This window comes from Toxorhynchites rutilus, chromosome 3 (assembly GCF_029784135.1).
Source record: "Toxorhynchites rutilus septentrionalis strain SRP chromosome 3, ASM2978413v1, whole genome shotgun sequence".
Taxonomy (NCBI): domain Eukaryota; kingdom Metazoa; phylum Arthropoda; class Insecta; order Diptera; family Culicidae; genus Toxorhynchites; species Toxorhynchites rutilus.
The window spans coordinates 61,735,773-61,755,448 of NC_073746.1; the positions used below are offsets into that span (position 1 = coordinate 61,735,773).

General features: G+C 36.4%; 1 protein-coding gene, 1 long non-coding RNA gene, 4 other non-coding genes and 1 pseudogene across 6 annotated transcripts in view; 4 read left to right on the top strand and 3 right to left on the bottom strand.

Moving 5' to 3' along the window:
• Window positions 1-19,676, bottom strand: part of LOC129776333 (NADPH oxidase 5) — a 232,572-nt gene that overhangs the window by 21,911 nt on the left and 190,985 nt on the right. The window contains exons 5-8 of the mRNA XM_055781919.1: window positions 17,022-17,142; window positions 16,891-16,956; window positions 16,706-16,790; window positions 15,625-15,710 (exon numbers count right to left, since the gene is read on the bottom strand). Of these exons, the coding sequence (XP_055637894.1) occupies window positions 15,625-15,710; window positions 16,706-16,790; window positions 16,891-16,956; window positions 17,022-17,142 (358 nt within the window). The remainder of the gene's footprint in view (window positions 1-15,624; window positions 15,711-16,705; window positions 16,791-16,890; window positions 16,957-17,021; window positions 17,143-19,676) is intronic.
• LOC129776336 (uncharacterized) lies at window positions 344-1,979 on the top strand. The gene is made up of 3 exons (XR_008743089.1): window positions 344-741; window positions 818-1,012; window positions 1,071-1,979. It is a non-coding gene; the product is annotated as an uncharacterized LOC129776336 (long non-coding RNA).
• Window positions 1,277-1,348, bottom strand: Trnaa-ugc (transfer RNA alanine (anticodon UGC)). The gene has a single exon. It is a non-coding gene; the product is annotated as a tRNA-Ala (tRNA).
• On the bottom strand, window positions 6,493-6,625 carry LOC129780894 (U4 spliceosomal RNA; annotated as a pseudogene).
• Trnav-cac (transfer RNA valine (anticodon CAC)) lies at window positions 11,319-11,391 on the top strand. Its single transcript has one exon. It is a non-coding gene; the product is annotated as a tRNA-Val (tRNA).
• Window positions 13,125-13,197, top strand: Trnav-cac (transfer RNA valine (anticodon CAC)). Its single transcript has one exon. It is a non-coding gene; the product is annotated as a tRNA-Val (tRNA).
• Trnav-cac (transfer RNA valine (anticodon CAC)) lies at window positions 14,174-14,246 on the top strand. Its single transcript has one exon. It is a non-coding gene; the product is annotated as a tRNA-Val (tRNA).

The window sequence follows — 19,676 nt, forward strand, 5'->3', positions numbered from 1 at the left end:
GATTCTCTACCCATTCGGAATTGAACATCCGCCGTAGATTTCCGCGGCAGTTATGCTGCGAGATAATGGAATTATTTGTAGCAATCGGTTCAATTATGGCGTCTGGGAGAGGAATTTATAATTTATTCCGATCACGATTTATTATACAAATTATACTCCGGATGAGCAACGTTAAGACATGTTTATACTTCCGGGCGCGAGTTCTGCTCTGTCGGCGGCGCAATGGGTGATTTATCGCCGGATGTTTAGAAGAGCAGTCGCTTGGAAGTCGTGAAGTGTGCGGTGAAAAGTTGAATTAGAATATCCCGGAATAGAAATGTCATTACATGGGATTATGGCTGTGTTAAATTTGATTGAAAATTATGATGAATTGACGATAAATGATTGATACTCTGATACGATGTATTTAAAATGCTCGAAACGAACGTTGACGAATAGTATTGCTTCTTTGTTTCAGGAATTTGTCAGTCGCTCGTTACTGCTCGCTTTTTGCCTCACTTGTTCCAAAGGCACTGGTCCTTCTGCTTTGCAACTGGTTCTAGAGGAGCTTCGCCATCATTGCTATTAATGTAATTGAAAATTGCTCCTATTTACTTTTATAATTTAATTAAGCCTAACGAAGCTGTAGTTGGAGAGGAAGCTTCTTCGGAGGTAGCTGCCGTTTTTTTCGATTTCAGTTCACTGATGTACAGAGGAGTAGCTGAACATCGTAAGGAGGGATGTTGGTGGCGTAAAAAAGTGGTTTGAGGAATTTCCACAGCTAAAATTGGATTAAATACGTAATGAGAAAAATAAATTATTTATTTCATTTTTCCAGAAGGAAAGCAAGGAAAAAGCAGCTCTTCCTCGGGTAACCCGTATGCGTATGCGTCTGCACCTGAGGACATTACCGAGTGTCATTCGAATGCTGAGCACGGCAGCCACGAGCGACTTGTGAAGTTGTAAAGCATTGGGTGTCTTGTTTAATGAGAGACTGTATGTCGTTCGGGAGCTGGTTGGGTATCGGTATCGGGTGAAAATTTCTTCTTGTAAACGTCAGTAACAATGTGAGATTTATTAACATTCATTAGTTCTAGCGAACCGTACGAGGAGACGGGAAAGAAAAATATCGTTGCAGCAATTGCTAGCATAATTGTATTACCATTTCTACGCGCACTGGAATTTAAAGACATTCCAACAGAAGAAACATTATAATACTGGTTCCCTACATTCCTTCCGATCATAGGGTGGATGCTGAATTTCATTGCCTCGAGAAGGAGAAGCAAAAAAGATGAGCTGGAGATGCCGGGGATCGAACCCGGGGCCTTTCACATGCAAAGCGAACGCTCTACCACTGAGCTACATCCCCTTATATAGAGCTTGTAAATTTAATCTGGTTATAACATGTAAATGAAAAAAAAATATTTAAAAAATGTCAATTTTTCCCTCGTGAGCGATCGAAGGCGATCGTAACTGGACTGTCGAGCAATCCTTTACACGAATTTATATCAAAATGTAGAATTCGTCAATTCATTCACAATCGTGGAAATTAAATTGCAATGAGTTTAATCGAGTAAAATCGAAAATTGTGTTTGTATACAAAGTTTTCCCATTCTTAGTTTGGAAGATATGTGTCCAGGGTTGCCACATATACAGAACATTCTATATTTTACAGATTTTTAGGCCAAATTTCTTATACAGAATCTGTATATACAGAATTACAGGTTTTCAACAAAGCTACATAATTCTAAGATTTTTAATCAAACCGAAATTTGAATATCCAATAAATTACAGTCAATTTTCTCTGTCTATCTTCTTATTAATAAACTTACTTTGTTTTATACGCCAACAAAACAAAGTTCAGAAATCGGTTGGCTTCCACAATGATGGACTCTACTTTAAAAGCAAAGAACTATGTATTGGCTCAAGAAAGAATGTGAAGGATGAAATTGGCGGAAAATTTGACGGCAAAGTTCAACAAAACCATATATAAACATCAGATAATTTATTATGTGAAAACCTTTTTATGATTAATTTTGTTGTATTGATACGACTTTAACAAACCATAAATAAGCTAAATAAACTCAAAATGAAAGAAATCTTTTTATTTTTCTCTGTTATTCTTTTGATACAGTTTTTTTTGCTAAAAATACAGATATACAATTTTTTTCAGAGAATTTTACAGAATTAAATGTGGCAACCCTGTATGGTTCCAGTGTTTGGACTGTCAAAAACGGATATCACCTCTTTTGTGGTTTGTTCAGGTCTAGAATTATCATTTTACAAATTCGCCAACTGAACAAAACAGAAAACTTGAATAAGTCCTCCAGTTTTTGTTTATTTCGGTTTTAATTGCCATAAAAGTTTCCATGTTTTTACCCTTCAGAAGACTGCCGGGAGTTACCCTGTTCTGAAACATGCTGTTTACAGAGCATTAAGGAGAAATAGTGACGATCATTCAATTTATTCTTGTAAGGTAAGCTAAATGATAATGGATTATCCAGTCGAAAATGCGATCTTGGTATGACCACTTTTCTGAATGCTCTAGTTCAGCGCACCTGTGTCAAGTCAGGTATTGAAATGTTTCAAAACATATAAATAAAATTGTCTTTTTCATGATTTACAGTAGATATAAAACATATTATACAATAGATAGATATAAAATATATTTTTAGGATTCCCATATTTTAAATATCATCGATTGAAAGTTATAAATATAAAAAGGTATAAATCCACCTCTTATTGCTGTCAATGCGCCCCTCATTTGAGCTAACTTTTAATAAATGACCAGATGATTGTTTGGTACGGTGACCGGAATAAATCGCCACAGTAAACAACTGCAACAGAAACAACCGCTTAGAAAAAGTGTAGTAGGCTAGAAATATTTGGCGCGGGAAAAACATCATGTGCCTCACATTTCTATTATAAATTTATTCTCTTGTTCTCGTTTTTCGAAATTTATTCTGAGGACAATGTAATGGGGACGAAGTCCCCATTTGGCGAGGATAAGGAATCGAGGCGGCCCATGCCGCCAAGATGACGCAATCCGAGTCCACCGCCGACCCGCCGTCGGAAGCGGCGGTGTCTCGCACGCAAACCTGGGATCCACTGATTGCCCGGTTAGTTTGAAACATAGGATACGATCCTTTAGCAATGTCCGACCGAGCTCTAGCGAGCGTCGGACGGTATACGTCTGCCCGGGGCGTTACGTTTGCCTGGGGCGATACGTTTGCCCGGTTAATTCTTGTTTTGAAATACAATACCGCGCCACAATATTTATAGCCTACTACACATTTTATAAGCGGTGGTTTCTGTTGCAGTCGTTTTCTGTGGCGATTTATTCCGGGAACCGTTTGGTACGTATTCAGATCTTTTCTGGATTATAACACTTACAAATATTGTAAACATCATGCTTGTACGCCATCTGATGATGTTTTGTCCGATGCGCTGTGATGGTTTGTCCACTTTCTTACTATGACAGCCGATTCACGCGCTGAAGTTTGTTTGTTTTGTTTTGCTGTCCGACGTTCGAAAAAGAAATAAAGTTTCTCTGTTTTAAGTGCAGTTCATCGTTAAAAATGCCCGAGAAAAGGCAATATTTTGAAGAAAGCCTAAATTATGAATGGATCAATATAATGACAATAAACATCTACTTGAAAATTCGATTTTTTCATTCAAAAATGGTTGTTTCTAAAACCGGACAAAGCATAATAAATTTTCGGACAAACCATGATCAAAATTTCTCTTTGAAGAAAATCGTTCAAAAAACATAAAAAAATTAACAATTTGGACGCCTATATTTAGCAACTAGAGACTTGTGACTTTTTAACAAACCCAAACCCAATGATGACGCTGTCTCATGTGTGTTAGAATATGCGTGCAATCAGGTTGGTCTAGGAAAAAAACTCGCATGATATAATTAAAACGTGATATATTCGAAACATATCTTTCTTTCAAATTGAAAATCTGGCTTTCTTCTCCAATATGTTGGTTTCAACACTATTTTTCGTGCGACATGCAAAATATATAGAAAAACATTTATTACATTTTTTATCATATGAACACGTAATACTACTCATAACATAATATATGTTATGTTAGGCTTGAAACTATTGTTACGGAGCTCCTCTCATAGCACTTTCTCGTATTTTTTATTAAACAGCCTATTCTTTTCTTTTGTTCTGCCCATTTCATCGCATCAATTTATTTTTTGACAGTCGTTATATGTGAATTGTCTTCTGTTGATGTTAATAGATAACATATTTCAAAACTTCGTTTTCCGGTTGACATATGTTCTCTTAAATTTTTTTCTTTAACTTCATTTTTCTTAAAATCTATATCTCTATCTCTTTCTGATTGTCCACTCTCTATACTGAAAACATGTGGCACTGAGACATATTATTTCTTCTTCGAGCTTCGGTACCATTACCTAAGAGTCAGGAACCATAAATAGCCTTACAAGTTCAGTGCCTTTTACAGTATTTCTGAACAAGATTTTCTCGGTAAATCAGTTGCTTATTTTGAATCATTCTCTGGTTCATTGGATGAGAAATATATGTTTCATTCGGCGATGGAGAAAAGTTTTCAATCTAATACCAGTGAATATTTCATCCCCACAATGAAGATCACTCTAGTTATCTATCAATGAAATAGCTTTAGGTTGTAGTTTTATTTTGGGTTACAAACAAACTGAATTAAGACCCATTCACAAAACAGTTGTCGATTTATCAAGGCATTAGGAGATCCTCGATAGCACACTAAAAATATCCTATATTTGGAACATCGAAGATTCTTCTATTTTCCAATTATAATGAATGGCAAATTATGAGCATCAGATTCATAGCTTTGGCTTTCTCACTCAATCGAAAGTTAATGTAATGTTTGCATGTGTTCAAAAATAAAGCAGATCCGTCGCATTTATATACTTCAACAACGCTCAAATCATCATTTTCAGTTTTTGAAATTGTCCACTGCCTGCAAATCGACCGAAAATTTTTCGATATTTCAAGTTTACGAAGGGAGACCCTCTTTTTAAAATTAACTTAGCCTAAATGACGCAGGTACTAAAAAATTAGATGTGAACTTTTCACCCTGCAAGTGAATATCTTTAGAAGAAATGATATTGTTAAGTTCTCGTTCATTGAGAAACCACATGCATACTGTCGTTTCTAGCTGACTGTATTTTTTTTCAAAACAAAATAAAAGAACTTTTAAAATGATAAATTATTCTGAATATTTAAAGGTAGGAGACTTTTAGCAGCATATTTTTTATATTTCTTATACTGTTTGTTGATTTCACATTTGTCGTATGATGTACACCGTATTGTTTAGCTGTTTGTGCACTGGATAAGTAACTGTTATTTACCTCCTTCAATTAAAAGGTTTTTTTTTACGAAGCTAACCAATAAATTTTTTTAATTTATGCTTCATTATGTCCAAATAATAAAAAATGGTTCATTGAATTATATTTTGTAGTTTTTTTTTCATCGCCATCCGAAATTTACGCGGTTTTTTAATGCATACGTTAATGGGCGTGTTTGTTAATGGAAATGAGGAGAGAGAGAGAGAGCCGAGAGAACTCATTGGGTGAAGCATAGAATAAAGGGTAACATTGCTATGATTCATAACGGTATTGTGTTATTAACACCTTGCGTAACAAAGTGGGACAGTTTATAAACCAGAATTGTAGATTGCGGATATAAACAAATTGTTGGTTCTTGAATGAAGTTTTGATGTTTTGATTTACGATGCGCGTGGGAAATTTTTAGGAAACGGTTCGACTGGAATTTTTTATTGATGGACTGTGACATGGATTCATTATTAAAACTTTAGGTTTAAAATGGAAATTAGGAGCTTGGAATTCATCTAGGATTTAGATGGAAAATCATGGGAACGTAATGTTCTTGTAGCAATATGCCTACTAAGATTCTATACACTCCTAACGTAAATCAATAAATCATTCTTGTTCTCGCGAGAAAAAAGTTGTCACATTTCGAAACTTTGTTCTCATTGCCAATGCACGTAATGCATCTCTTCTTTAGGGACATTGAATGCAGCCACGGGCGCTTCTGCATCTTCATCATCGATAACACGGGAGCGGTGGGTCACGGTTCTCTTTGGATGCCAGGAAAATTTAAACACGTGCTTCCCGGTTGAAACTGAACGATCGCTTCGGAGCGGAGCAATAAAGTTATTTCGTAATGACTGGCTGGAGGACCACACAGAGGTGGAGCTTGCGACGCAATGTTTCGCTTCTCTTCAGGCTTCCATTGTATCGAGCAAAACCGTTGTATGTACCAGCAGCATTAAGAATGAAAAGGGAAGTAGACAATAGCTTGCGCGTATTGGCTTCGTTGTCTTATTTTTCATATTGCCATTGAATAGAATGGTATAGACGGTGGATAGCTGCGTTTGTTTTCGCAGTAGTATTTTTCATATTTTTCTTCCACTGTTACTCTAGTTACTCCGTTTGGTCGGTACAGTTTAGGTCGGTACAGTTTAGGAACAAGAATACCAAAACGTGGGATTTAGTGCGTTTAGATTATGCTTGATATTTTAAAACTATTCATTGTTTTTAGTTTTCAACAAGCAATAACCGAATCTCGATAAAACTTCATTGATTACGATATCGCTACTACGCAAAGCTAATTATTCAATTGTTTATCTAATATATAGTATATTAAATACGGGATAGATGTGTAGAAATATCAATTCTAACCAATTCTTGTCTTCACATGGTACGAAGAAATGTCTTCGAAAGTCTTCACAATCATATTGGAGGAATCTAAAATGTATAACTTTGTTTTGAACAATGTTTGATAGATTATTCAATGTTCATTCTAATTAATATTGTTGTATAGCGTGTTTCGTGAACCTCTGAATTTTGAAGTTAATTTCAATAACTGAGAACAAAGATTATATTGCACAACCACGAACGAAATTGTATGAGTTTTAAAAGAATAATTGACTTGATAAACCGTTGATTGAGTGAATGTCGCCTCAATTCTTCTACGAAAACGGAACTATGATAAGTGTTCTATTAGGGTGGGCTGCACGAAGATTCAAATGCCAAAACAAATGGATTACTTTCATTGGTCAAACATTTTTTATAAAGAACTCAATTTGTTTATTCAGCTTTTAAGTTTTCGTTGTAACTCAAACCATATCCATGAAGCTAATTACTGAAATCGATATAACCGGAAAACCTTCGATCTGTGAAGTGGTCATGAAGAAACCGAGTGAATCACACCAAGACAAAAGTCTCCATTGATTATTAAGGACAAAAGTAAACAGTAACAGTGCCATGTTAGAAAAGCGAGCAAATGACACTGAGACAAAAGCTTTACTTCTTTTGATGATTTTTTCGGCTAATAGTAGGAATTTTATGGAAATCATTGCTCCCAAATTTTTTTTTTTTTATCCAAAATATATATTTTTATTAAGGCTATATATTTTGGATAAAAAAAAAATTGGGAGTAATGATTTCCATAAAAATTCCCAAATATTCACATACACTATCGTAATGAAATGTCTTTACATACTTCATAATGTATTCAAAACGTCTTCACATTAAAACAAAAACCTTTAAAATGAAGACATCTTCAAACCAGGCATCTCTGCTGAGAGTTAACGAACAGTTCTAACGGGTATTTCATTAAGGACTTGTCAACTTTTTTTTTCTAATGAAACACAGTTTTTATGAGACATTGAGTTCCAATTCCGAATTCCGATTGTGGTTCAACTCTTACGTTCTAAGAATTAAATTCGATTTCGATCATACGACAACCGCGGGCCTGTTTTGCAGCGATCCGTTGGGCCCAATTTTCCACTACTCGGCCACACATTTCGACTGGATTGTTACGAATTTCGCATTGGATGTTGTCTCTAAGCTTTTCTAAAGTTGCTGGCATGCTGGCATAGACCAGTGACTTGATATAGCCCTATAAAAAGAAATCCAATGGCGTCAAATCGCATGAACGAGGCAACCAACCGAACGGTCCATTTTTCGAAATAACACGTTCATCAAACTTACTTTTCAATAAATCCATTGTAACGTACGCTGAGTGGCAAATGGCACCGTCTTGTTGAAGCCACATATAATAAAATCTGTGATTTTAGTCTCAAAAAATCTTTCTATCTTAGTTTTTTCTCAGAAAATTTGTATCGAAATCTGTATTAAATTTATAAGTTCAATTTCGAAGCATAATAATGAATTTGACGATGTTAATGGTATCCACGTAGAAATTCGCATTCACTGTGTTTGAGTAGAAAAAATAAACATTTTTTTACTCATTGTAAAGTTAGCCGATGATACAGACTTTTGCATTTTTTCGCCTTAGATTGAACATGAGAAAACCAGTACTTCATGCTCCATATTGTGCGATTCACATAGCACGTTACGGAGAAGAACGTCTACGTTCAGTCAACGTCTCCACCAATTCACACATGCAGTCAATGCTTCCACCAGCACCGTCACGTCGAATGCCAAACGAATGATTTATTTAATTTTATTTATGGTGTCGCCACCTACAACAATTTTAAACAATGCCCTCTTCCAAATCAGCATGCCTAGAATCAGTTCTAAATTTTTTAAAATTCATTGAATTCAATTATTTAAATGCTTAAACCCCGTAGTCCGACCCTTATGTAACAATAATAAAAAATAGAATAATTCTTTCAACTAGTCGCGAATGATTTTCACTCCGAAATTTGGAGCTAAGAGATATGTTGGCATAAAAAGTACAGTAAGTTACTTATAAAGCGATATGCTGAGGCGCCACTCAGTGTCGCATTGGAGTCGGTTTTGACCAGCTTCACATTTGGACATTTGCGACTGGTGGCGACTTTCAATGTGGGGCCATAATTTGGGCCCCGAACTCAATGTTTACAAAAATGTCCAACTAGAGGTAAAAATGTCTAATTAAACGTGTTGCATCACAGATCTGTTCAATTAGCTTAATGTCGATGTAGATGTAAATTACTGTTCAACCAAATCAAAACAAAAGCCGAGACGCAAAGCCCAGACAAAAACCAAACGAGCCGTCCGTCTCCGTCAATTCTCGCGTAACTTTTGAAAAGGTCTAATGTAACATTTTCGTCAACTCGAGAAAAATGAAGTTGAAGACCCGAACATTATTCCGCGAATTGTCTTAAAAGGTATCGATCTTTATCTACTTTTACCACTAGCAGTCAATAATAACTCTGAAAACCCAATCGTAATAGTTGTTCCGTGATTTGAGCTTAAATTTGAAGCCTCGGAGTGAACAATGTTACATTGGACGTTTTGACTGCCCCTGTTTGCTCATTGGACATATTACGTTTCACGATAAGAATTTGAAACTAACTACTGAAGAACAATCGAAACATCAGCATTTCATTCTAAAGACAGATTATTATTGTCATCACTCGTTGAATTGCACTGACATAGATAACAACACATGAAAGAAACAAAAACTCAAAACGACCGAAGTACGACTTCGTGTGCTTAAAATCCGAATCTGTACATTGGATATTTTTTGCATCGGCGATTAAAAGATGAAGAAGATAGATACGTGAACGATTGTTTCTATAATGCATTCAATGATTGAAAACTAATAGCGTGCATCCATTAACTCGATTTGTTTACATTTGTTACATAGGACCTTTTCAAAAGTCACGTGAGAATTATTCTTTTCTACAAACCCTGCCGGTCGTTTTCGTTGAACGTATGCTGACGTGTCGTTACGTTACTGGTGTATGTGAATGTTTTCATGAGAATTGCATGGTAGAATCATTGACGTATCGTGACGTGACGGGACGTGAACGTGACGTGTATGTTGTATGTGAATCGCACTTATGAATGCCAACATTACTCTCATCAGACTGACTTGAATGCTATGTGAATAAAATTGGTGAGATTGGAAAAAAATTATTGAGATCAAGCCATAACTAATATTGGATCGTTATTTTGAAAAAACTGTAAATCAGTATTAAAACCTAAAAAAACTGTAATCTGTAACTACAGATTCTTGGTTTCAAAAAGTCTGAAAAATCTGTATAAATACAGATTATTCTGTAGATATGGTAACCCTAATCAGTGATGTTATGATCTTCCAAATCTAGCCTAAAATAGTCTTCTAACATGTCGCGATAGCGCTCTCCATGGATGGTAACATAACGGTCGGTCATCACATCACGGCCCAATCACTTCTCCGGCATGGAAACCACACCAAACAGTATTTTTTTCGCGTATGCAATGGTGTTTCTTGAAGCACATGTGAGTTTGCATCTACCCAATAACGCATTTTACTTGTTGACATTTAGCCAGAAATCATTCATCGTTTGAAGATGATTTTGTGAGGAAAATCATCATTTTCTTTAAGATTCACCAGAGCCCAATCGGAGATGTTTCGGCTCTTCATACGGTCAAGTGGCTTTAGTTCTTGAGTCAATTTGATATTGTAAGGATGTAGCCTTAGATCTTTTCGCAAAATATGACACAATAAGGTTTGGGATATGCCCAATTCTTCCGAACGCCGTTCAGCGTTCCTCGTTCGTGTACATCACCATGGTGAAATTTTTTTTTTGACTAACGTTTTGACATTCAAAGTCCATTAAAATGTTTTAAGGGTATGTTCACGCGAGGACACAAATCTGTCAAGTCGCTATTGGACGACAGTTCACCAATCACACTCTGTTGAATAGTGTGGGCAGGTTTGAGCAGAACGTATGCACGCATGTAGAAACGAGATCGGAATTGCATTGTCCAGGTTGATATAGTATCTAAAATGACAATTTTTTCACAGTGTTATAACGGCCAATGGAGGAAAATATTTTGTAAACCCGTGCGAAAATACATCCAAACATACAATTGAGAGTAATGAATTTATGAATTCAAATTATCCTCCGTTTTGAATGAATGATTTAATTCTGTTTAAAAATAAATTGAAATGAAACTCTATTGCAGGTTCATTTTTGGCTAGACATGCGTTAATCACGATGATTACCATGGAAATTTCGAGATCGGAGATAATCCAACGTTTATTACAAAAATGGTAGATATCTATCAAACATAGTCAATTTTCGTTTTTGATGCCAGCCGATTTTTTCCCATGTTCCGTGTTTGACATTGTTTGCCACTGTTGATAATCGAAGAGTGACAAACAAAATAGTGTTTGTACCAAATTCAAGCCCAACTTTATCTGCTAAAAAGTGTCAAATATTTGACCTGCGGACAAATATTGTATGGCCACCTTAAAAGTAATCGATTTGACAATAATGAACACCAATAGTAAAACCAAAACCAATTACAAATTCAAACGTCTTTTTTGAAATTGCTCTCCTATACATTACCACTCATCGTTTCCGTAGTGTAGCGGTTATCACGTCTGCTTCACACGCAGAAGGTCCCCGGTTCGAACCCGGGCGGAAACACATCTATGTTTTTTTTGGATGAGTGTAGTAGCAACTTCTAAAACATAATTATGTCACATATCATTTCACTGATCGCTCGTATATCATTCGAATGCAACTCCAACTCCCACGCGAAAAGGAATCACTGTTTCCATACAACGCATGCAAAGTTCTCCGGCTATATCAAGTGAAATAAATAATGGTAGGTACCGCGCCTCTCTTTATCATGGATCTGTTTTGTGAGGTACCTCGTTAAAACATAGTTTATAACCGAACTTGTTTGAATTGCCACCGCCGGCTCCATTGAATTGTGTGGTGTGGAATGTAATAATACTGAATTGCGTTCCCAAACGAGCGTGAAATAACGCTTCCAGCTGCGAGCCTGGCTGGCAAACGCGCAACGGTAGCAGCATCGTTCCGCAAAAAGTTTATTCTTCTACCCCGCGAGAGAGATATGATTTATGTCCTACGAATCTGTCTTAATATGTTAAATAGAAGCCTTAATCGTGATTTATTTTATAGCCCCTTGTTTATTGTGGCAGCCCACAAAAACGGGGTTCCTCCCCTTACTGTTTCCTGGAGAGAGATCTCCATCGCGGTTCTTCTGCAGGCCAATTGTGTTTATGCGTTCGGAAATGCAAACACTCCCGGCAAACCAGCCTTATTTATCGGTGGTCTTGAATGTTCCGTTCTCCCCACTGAGTTTGTGGAGTGTGCACGATATTATTAGCTGGAAGCTACTACGGGTTGATGAGTTCAACATATACTACTAATACAGTATCGCATCAGCATCCCTGCATCGGACCGGACCGAGAAAGAAAAATGATTTACAGCAGTTTAATTAAAATATATGCGCTCCGCGCACTTGATCTATGTGACCCTTTTTCACCGCTGGTTCTCTAGCTGGGCCTAAGAGGGACAAACCATCATCGGAGGCTGGGGATTACCCTTTTTTGTTTGTAGTTACCCTGGTCTGAAGAGGGGAGGCCAGCAAAAACTAGATGATGGCTGGAGGTGTGCAACAAGATACGAAGCTTAGCAGATGAAAGGTCTTTAATAAATTGTGCACTCTAGGGGGGATAATATCTGTAATCTAACAGAGGTGCAGTGCTGCTTGCGTGATAACATCACACAAATGGTAAACTGCATATTAATCGTGTTAATGTTTGACTCGGCTATAAACTAACTTCAACTGGATAGTTGGTCATGTTCAGGTTGGTCAATGCGCGATGAAATATTTCCTGTTAATTCTTCAAGCGAAGATGTAAAACGTGTATCTGTCACATTTACAGTATTGGGGAAAACAACCACTCTTGTACAATCATAATGCTATTCATTCGATGGTTGGTAACGAGTTTTTTTTCGGAAAATACTTATAAAATTATCACAAATGAAAATTAAATAACGGGAATTGAAATCTCTGTTTACGAGGAATGGGATCATCTGTGTCAGGAGAATCGTTGATGGGGATGGCAAAGATTCAGTTGAAGTCAATAGCAATAATACTATTAGAAAAGATAAGGTTCGAAAGAATGAATTATTGGTGTAAACATGAAAAAACAATTGCATTTTTCTGATGCTGTCAGACGGAAAATGAAATGACTAGCGTTGAAAATCAAATCAGTGACATTTAACTGTGATTTTTTAGTATAAAGTGCATTCCTAAATCTTTTCCCAATTCAAATATCACAATTTGAATTTTTATGTATTCCGAATGGAGTAACACAATGAAATAATATTTAAGCTGATTAACCGTTTTCGTAGTGTAGTGGTTATCACGTCTGCTTCACACGCAGAAGGTCCCCGGTTCGAACCCGGGCGGAAACAAATGTATTTATAATAACACTTGGTCTTGGATTGAAGACTACTTTATTATCTTTCCGCATCACATCCGATCAACCACCACTTTGTAATGTAGTGTAGTGTTATGTTATTAAGCTAAACTCTCCTGGTTGTGAGAAACTGTTGTGATATTTAATGTCATATCGAAATTTATATTCCATTCATTTGTGAATTTCGTCTATTCGTGCAGTTATTGTACTTCTTAGAGTTTTTATTGGTAAGTACTTATCAAGGAAATATTCTGTTCATCTCTCTCCGTTTCCACGTAGAACTGCTTCTTTCTGGAAGGGCACCAGTTGACAAAAAATGCAATGACATATTTTAAAATTTAATCAATCAATTTTTTGTGATCGTTTTTTGGTGATTCTTATGTCATTAAATTCGTAAAGAATCATAGAATTATTTGATATGAAGAACAATGTCATTTTTCAATTGTGAGTCAAACTTGAGTTTACTGAGTTGAGTTAGATGCACTCCAAACAGAAACATCTGGATCAGATATTACAGTAACAGAAATAAACATTTTTAGCAGACGATTGAATCGAAAGATTTAAAATACTGGAAACACTTTTTTGCGGAGGCGAGTGAAACGAAAGACGAAGAAAGAACAAAGAAAGAAAGGAGAACAAAAAAAATTGTTTTGAACCCAAAAATTAAACTCATCCCTCATCTGTGTGTAGCAAATCATCCATCACAGCTATAAAAATAGAAAATAAAAATAGAATTAAGAAACAACATTTTCAATGACAGGTTTCTTTGTTTTAGTTTCAGAATTTTAGTTTCAGTTTCAGAATTTAGTTTCAGTTTCAGAATTTAGTTTCAGGATAGTTTCTGAAATGATTAACAAGTGAAGTGAATGGAATGATTTCGTATGCTTACGTTAACTATACGATCTTGTACTGGTGGTAACTCTTTATCCAAACAAGGGAACACAACAAAGAAACATCAACACTAAACAGTCGTTTCCGTAGTGTAGTGGTTATCACGTCTGCTTCACACGCAGAAGGTCCCCGGTTCGAACCCGGGCGGAAACAAATGTTTTGTTTAATACTTTGTTTAAAATTCACACTGTTCAACACTTGGGTTTGAATTGGTTGATTATATGAATTGCCCTTATAATAACCAATAAATCATCCATGCATCGGTAGATGGGTACTTTTATAGGGAAATAGTTTTTCTAACAACAACTTTTTCACGAGTCATTTGACAAACTATTAGGTGTATTGGTAAGTTTCTTCGGTTTTACAACAGATGTCGTAACTTGATTATTATCCCAGTGAAAAAAATTTCCAGACATTCGTTGGAAAGCTACTGACATTGCGCGTCTTTTTCAGTATATGTCAAAAAGTTGAAGCGTAAACAAAATAGGTATCTGCCACTATGAATTTGTCGAATATGACTTGGAAGACGAAGAACGTTCCGGATCGCCAAAAAAGTTTGAACATGAAGAATTGGAGGCTTTACTCGATCAAGATTCGTCACCAACACAACAAGAACTTGAAGATACACTAGGAGTAGTTCAGCAAGCCATATCTGATCGTTTAAAAGCAATGGGAATGATCCGAAAGATAGGACATTGGGTGCCGTATGAATTGAAGCCACGAGACGTCGAACGTCATTTTTTCACGTGCGAACAACTGCTCCAATGGCATAAAAGTAAGGGTTTTTTGCATCGAATCATTACTGGCGATGAAAAGTGGGTCCATTGCGACAATCCTAAACGTCGGGCAACGTATGTATCTCTGTAAAAGTATCCATCTTCCAATGTATTGTTGGAAATTATAAGGCCTATTCATATATTACTTTAGGAATTAAAAAAACTACGTTTATGAGAAAAATTGATTTCAATTTTATAAATATTTTGTTTTCCAGTGCTCATTGGGTTATTTTTTTACGCGATTCTTTTTCACGCGATTTGCTCAAAGTTACGCGATTTTATTTTGCTGCCAACTCCTAAGACGAGTTGTGTGTTTTGGTTGGTTGGTAGTAGAATATAGTTTTTTTACGCAATTTGCTTGAAATGACGTGATTTGCTCGAAGTTACGCGATTTTTTTTTGCACGCACGCATCTATCGCGTAAAAAACAAGCCATTGTAATGAAATTTTTAAAAAAATATTTCTTCGAAAATTCATGTTGATTGGCAGAATGTCTCAGATTCTAAAAAGCAAGTATTTTTTTATTCTTTTTTATTTTTTTAAACGTAGTACTCTTTCCTTTAGGATGCACAATTCAGAATTAGGGCGATCTGAAATATGGCTTTTGGTTGTTTTTGTCTAATCTACCGGTTTTTGAAAATTCCCAATTTGCGAATCGCAGGACTGACTTCTAATCAATCTTGATTTTCAGCAAAGTACACTGCATTGGAGATTTCAAGTTCACGTTGAGTCAATGTAGGTGGATTGGACACTAACCTGTTCCTCCGAGAATCGCATTCCATTCTCTTCCATGCAGGCCCTCATCACGTGCTGCAGTTCTAGATGCTGTATCAGACCGTCACCTATATTTTTTTTCGCGAACATCAAATGGAACGTTCGCCAAAAATATGAAAGTGATGAGCAAAAAGAAAAAAAAAACATACAGTTGATTATGTTGATCTCACGACAGATGGATGAGGATGGGAAAGGGTAATGATTCGAATGCTAGCCTTACCAAAAGCTATTCATTTTTACTGTGTGCAATTACGTTCACTTTAAGCGTCACGACGAGATGTTGTGATAAGATTATTATCTTTTATGATTGGAACTGCAATAAGTTATGTTCTGTGTGTTTTGCCATGGGATGAGTGTTTTCTTCGGTATTATTATAAAATAAAATTTTGTACGGTCCTTCACTTTGGTTGGATCCAGAATACTTTTTCAATTTTCAAAAATTTGAACTCAAAGGTCTTTGCATACACTACTAAATTTACGTGGTTAAACTTGCTCAGATTTAATTGCGCTAGTTCAGCTTCATATTATTTCTAGTTTTTGCCTATTATGTACGCGGATTATGCCCTGTAAAAGATATCCTTAAAACATCCTACAATTCCTAGTGCATGCTGTTGAATAAATATTCTCACTCGCATGTTTATCACACACGTATTAGTTTGCGAAATGAGTCATTTGGCAACCACTTCAAGCTAACGACAAGATGGGCTTTATGGATCGAACTGGGAAACAGATTTAGACTCCAGGTAACCTTTCAAGAGCATGGTAATCGATTTATATTTACGTGAGAACCGGCGTTGTGGAGCAGAATGTTTTGATGTGATAAGTGCCTATTTGCGAATAAAATTTAACCGAATCACGAGGGATCGATGATCTTGGCTATGACCAAATCGACTGAAATGGCCGAATAAGGTAAACTCTTCTTCCAATAACATGGGGCCGGATCGTGTTTCCAACGGGGCGGTTCGTTTATGTTTCAATGAATGTGAGCATGGGAACCGTGGTGAGCATAATTAAGCCTAATTAAATTAAATTGAAATAAATAAATAAAATTTTTTGTACCCACCATCCAGATCGTATACTTTGAATAAAAATTTAATTTTATCCTCCGGGGACTGGCCGGCGAACTGATGGATAGCGTCAATAAATTCCTGTGAAATAAAAAAAAAACAGCATAAACAGGTGCGAAAATAAAATGTGGTAACAACAACACGCGATGTGATAGTTTTTGTTTGTTTTCTCTCAATTCACCTGTAACGAAATCGAGCCTGAGTTGTCCTTATCGAAAATTTGAAACACGCGTTCCGTGAAGAAGGGCTGTAAGAATCGTGGTTTCGAAATTAATGGGTAACAAATCAGGACCGAAATTGAGTTAACATTACATTTTTCGATGTCACGATCTTTTTGAATTCCTCTCGCCGGATCTCTTTCTCGTTGCCAACGGTTTTGATGAAAAGCTGCTCCAGATGTTCGAGAGAAGATTTATCGAAGCCGGTGCGTGGTCTGAGAAAATGGAAAAAGTAAGAGGATTTATTTAAATGACGTTTTCAAGAATTTGTTCAGCTTGAGAATTCAGATGAGCGAAAATCGGGAAAAGTTTACAAATGCCCCATTTGTGTAATGTGCAGGCTGACCAAATGTATCGTTTTGTATGGAACAGTGCCGTTTTTTCGACCATTTTGGATTGTCCCGTCTTATTATCAATTTGTACCGTATTTTGAGTATAAAGAAACAATATTTGTAATAATGCCCTGTTGTACTACGACTTATTTGGAAACCCATGTATTAGATTGCTTCTCACCAGAGATTAGTTACTGACCTTCCGAACATTTATTCGCCTTGTTGAACGAGATTTTATATCTGTCATTCAAGTTGCTGTTAATTTTGATGGTTTTATTAGAATTCCTCAACATAAAAGGGAAGAAATATTTTTGACAAGGGGAGTGTAAAGTAATTTCAATAATTATAGAGGGCTGCAAACAAAAAAGCCGCGTTGTTGACGCAGGACTACGGAATTGTTTCATTCAATTCACTCATTTACCGCTTCGGCTGGAGATAGGGTAGAAAGGCCGGTGCCAAGACATCTAGAGATTCTTTTTTTTAATCACTTTGATGGTTTGATCAGAGGAGCATCAGGGCTTCTTCATACCGGCCTTTTATGAAAACCAATCAGTGATTACCAAACCAAGAGGTCTCAGTCGACATTGAGAAATCCCTGCCCAGAACCGGTCTCCGATTCAAAAAGCAATTCGAACGGATTTAAACTGTGCGATTGCTACAGGAAGCACAAATCTGACGGCACAATTGATGGTGATGATGATGGCTCACCTTATACCACTACAAATGTTTGAACAGGACGATTTATCTTATAGATAATATTCATGTTTAAACATACCAAGAAACAATTGTGTCACATTTATTCGAAAGACTTCTTCTTGAATGGCACTAATGTTCCCAGTGGAACTTTTGCCTTCTCAACATAGGTATTACTTGCGTCATTTTTGATAGTAGTACTTAGTTGAGATTTCTATGCCGGATAACACGCCTTGAATGTATTCTGGAGTGGGAAGCAAGCAAGCTACGCGTGATCACAGTGCAAGTCGGAAGAAACTTCTTTGACGAAAAATCCCCCGACCAGAACGGAAATCGAACCCGAACCCTTGGCATGATAATGTGGGACGCTAACCACTCGGTCACGGGAGCATTCACCAAAGGCAAAGACATTAACCTAAATTCAAAACACCCGAATGTAATAAAGTACCCGAATGCGATAGATACCCGAAAGAAACATTTACCCGAATATAACATTCACCCGAATGCAACATATACCCGAATGTAACTTTTACCCGAAAGAAAAATTTACCCAAATGTACTTTTTACACATGAGGGCGATCTGGCGTAGTGGTAACATCCATACCTCTCACGCTAAAGGTCACGAATTCAATTCTCACTTCCGACATTCTTCCAAAATGGAAGGTAAAAGTGACGAACCAGCCAAAAGTGTTGAAAGTCACTATAAAACAGAAAAAATATTATTTAGATCTATATTTGATTGGAAGGTATTTGTCAATTTGATCACGTAGTTGAACAATCCCGAATTGAAAGTAAAAAAAATATTCAAAAAAAAGTAGAAGGAATTGAGTCTAGGGCCACGGACGCAAGTTTGACGTAGGACTGTGATTGTTCGGAACAATAGTTTGTTTCAGATGTAATTCTTTTCATTGTTCAGAAATCTTTTATTTTAATTCTTTTGAAACTCCAAATGGTTGCATTGAAAAGGGTGGTTTGTTATATGTACTGATATCACTCACACTGGTTGTAACAATGGAAGTCGTAAAATTCGCAATTTCATTGTCTTAAATGTTTGAATTATCCACTTGAGCACTCATATGTAGCACGGTGGATGATATGTAGCGCGGTTTCAGACGTCAATGAAACCGTTTCTCCTAGCTTCCGTTTTCTGTGCCGCCTAACACGTTCTGCAAAAGTTAGTGCAACATTTTTTGCCCCATTTTTGCACTTGCGCTTATTGCGATAATAAATCCGATTGAAAATAGCAGTAAAATATAACAAAACAAAAGACAAAGTTAGCTTCTGACAGGAGGTTTAACTGACTAACTGAAAATGATTAATGAATATCAGTGTAACACATAACAGGGTGGAATGATGGATTTAGTATATGTGAATCGGAAACCAACAAATAGATGCCATTGATTATATTGAATAACATTGAAGTACTTACGATTTCGTTAGATTTTGAGGCAAAATGCACATGAAATCATAAAGCTGCTTGATTTTGAATGGTGTGCTATGATATTGTGATTTCTTTCCATTGTTTTATTATTATTATTATTAATCTAATTGTAAGTCATCGGGAGTAGTAGCTTTTTCGGTGAAATAATATCACGTTGGAATCGATGAAATAATGATTTTTTTCTATGGAATTGCAGCCATCTCATTAATCCACTACATCACCCTTATTCCCACACATTGACTGGATGTCTAATTTGTTTGATACGACGAATTATTGCAAACAA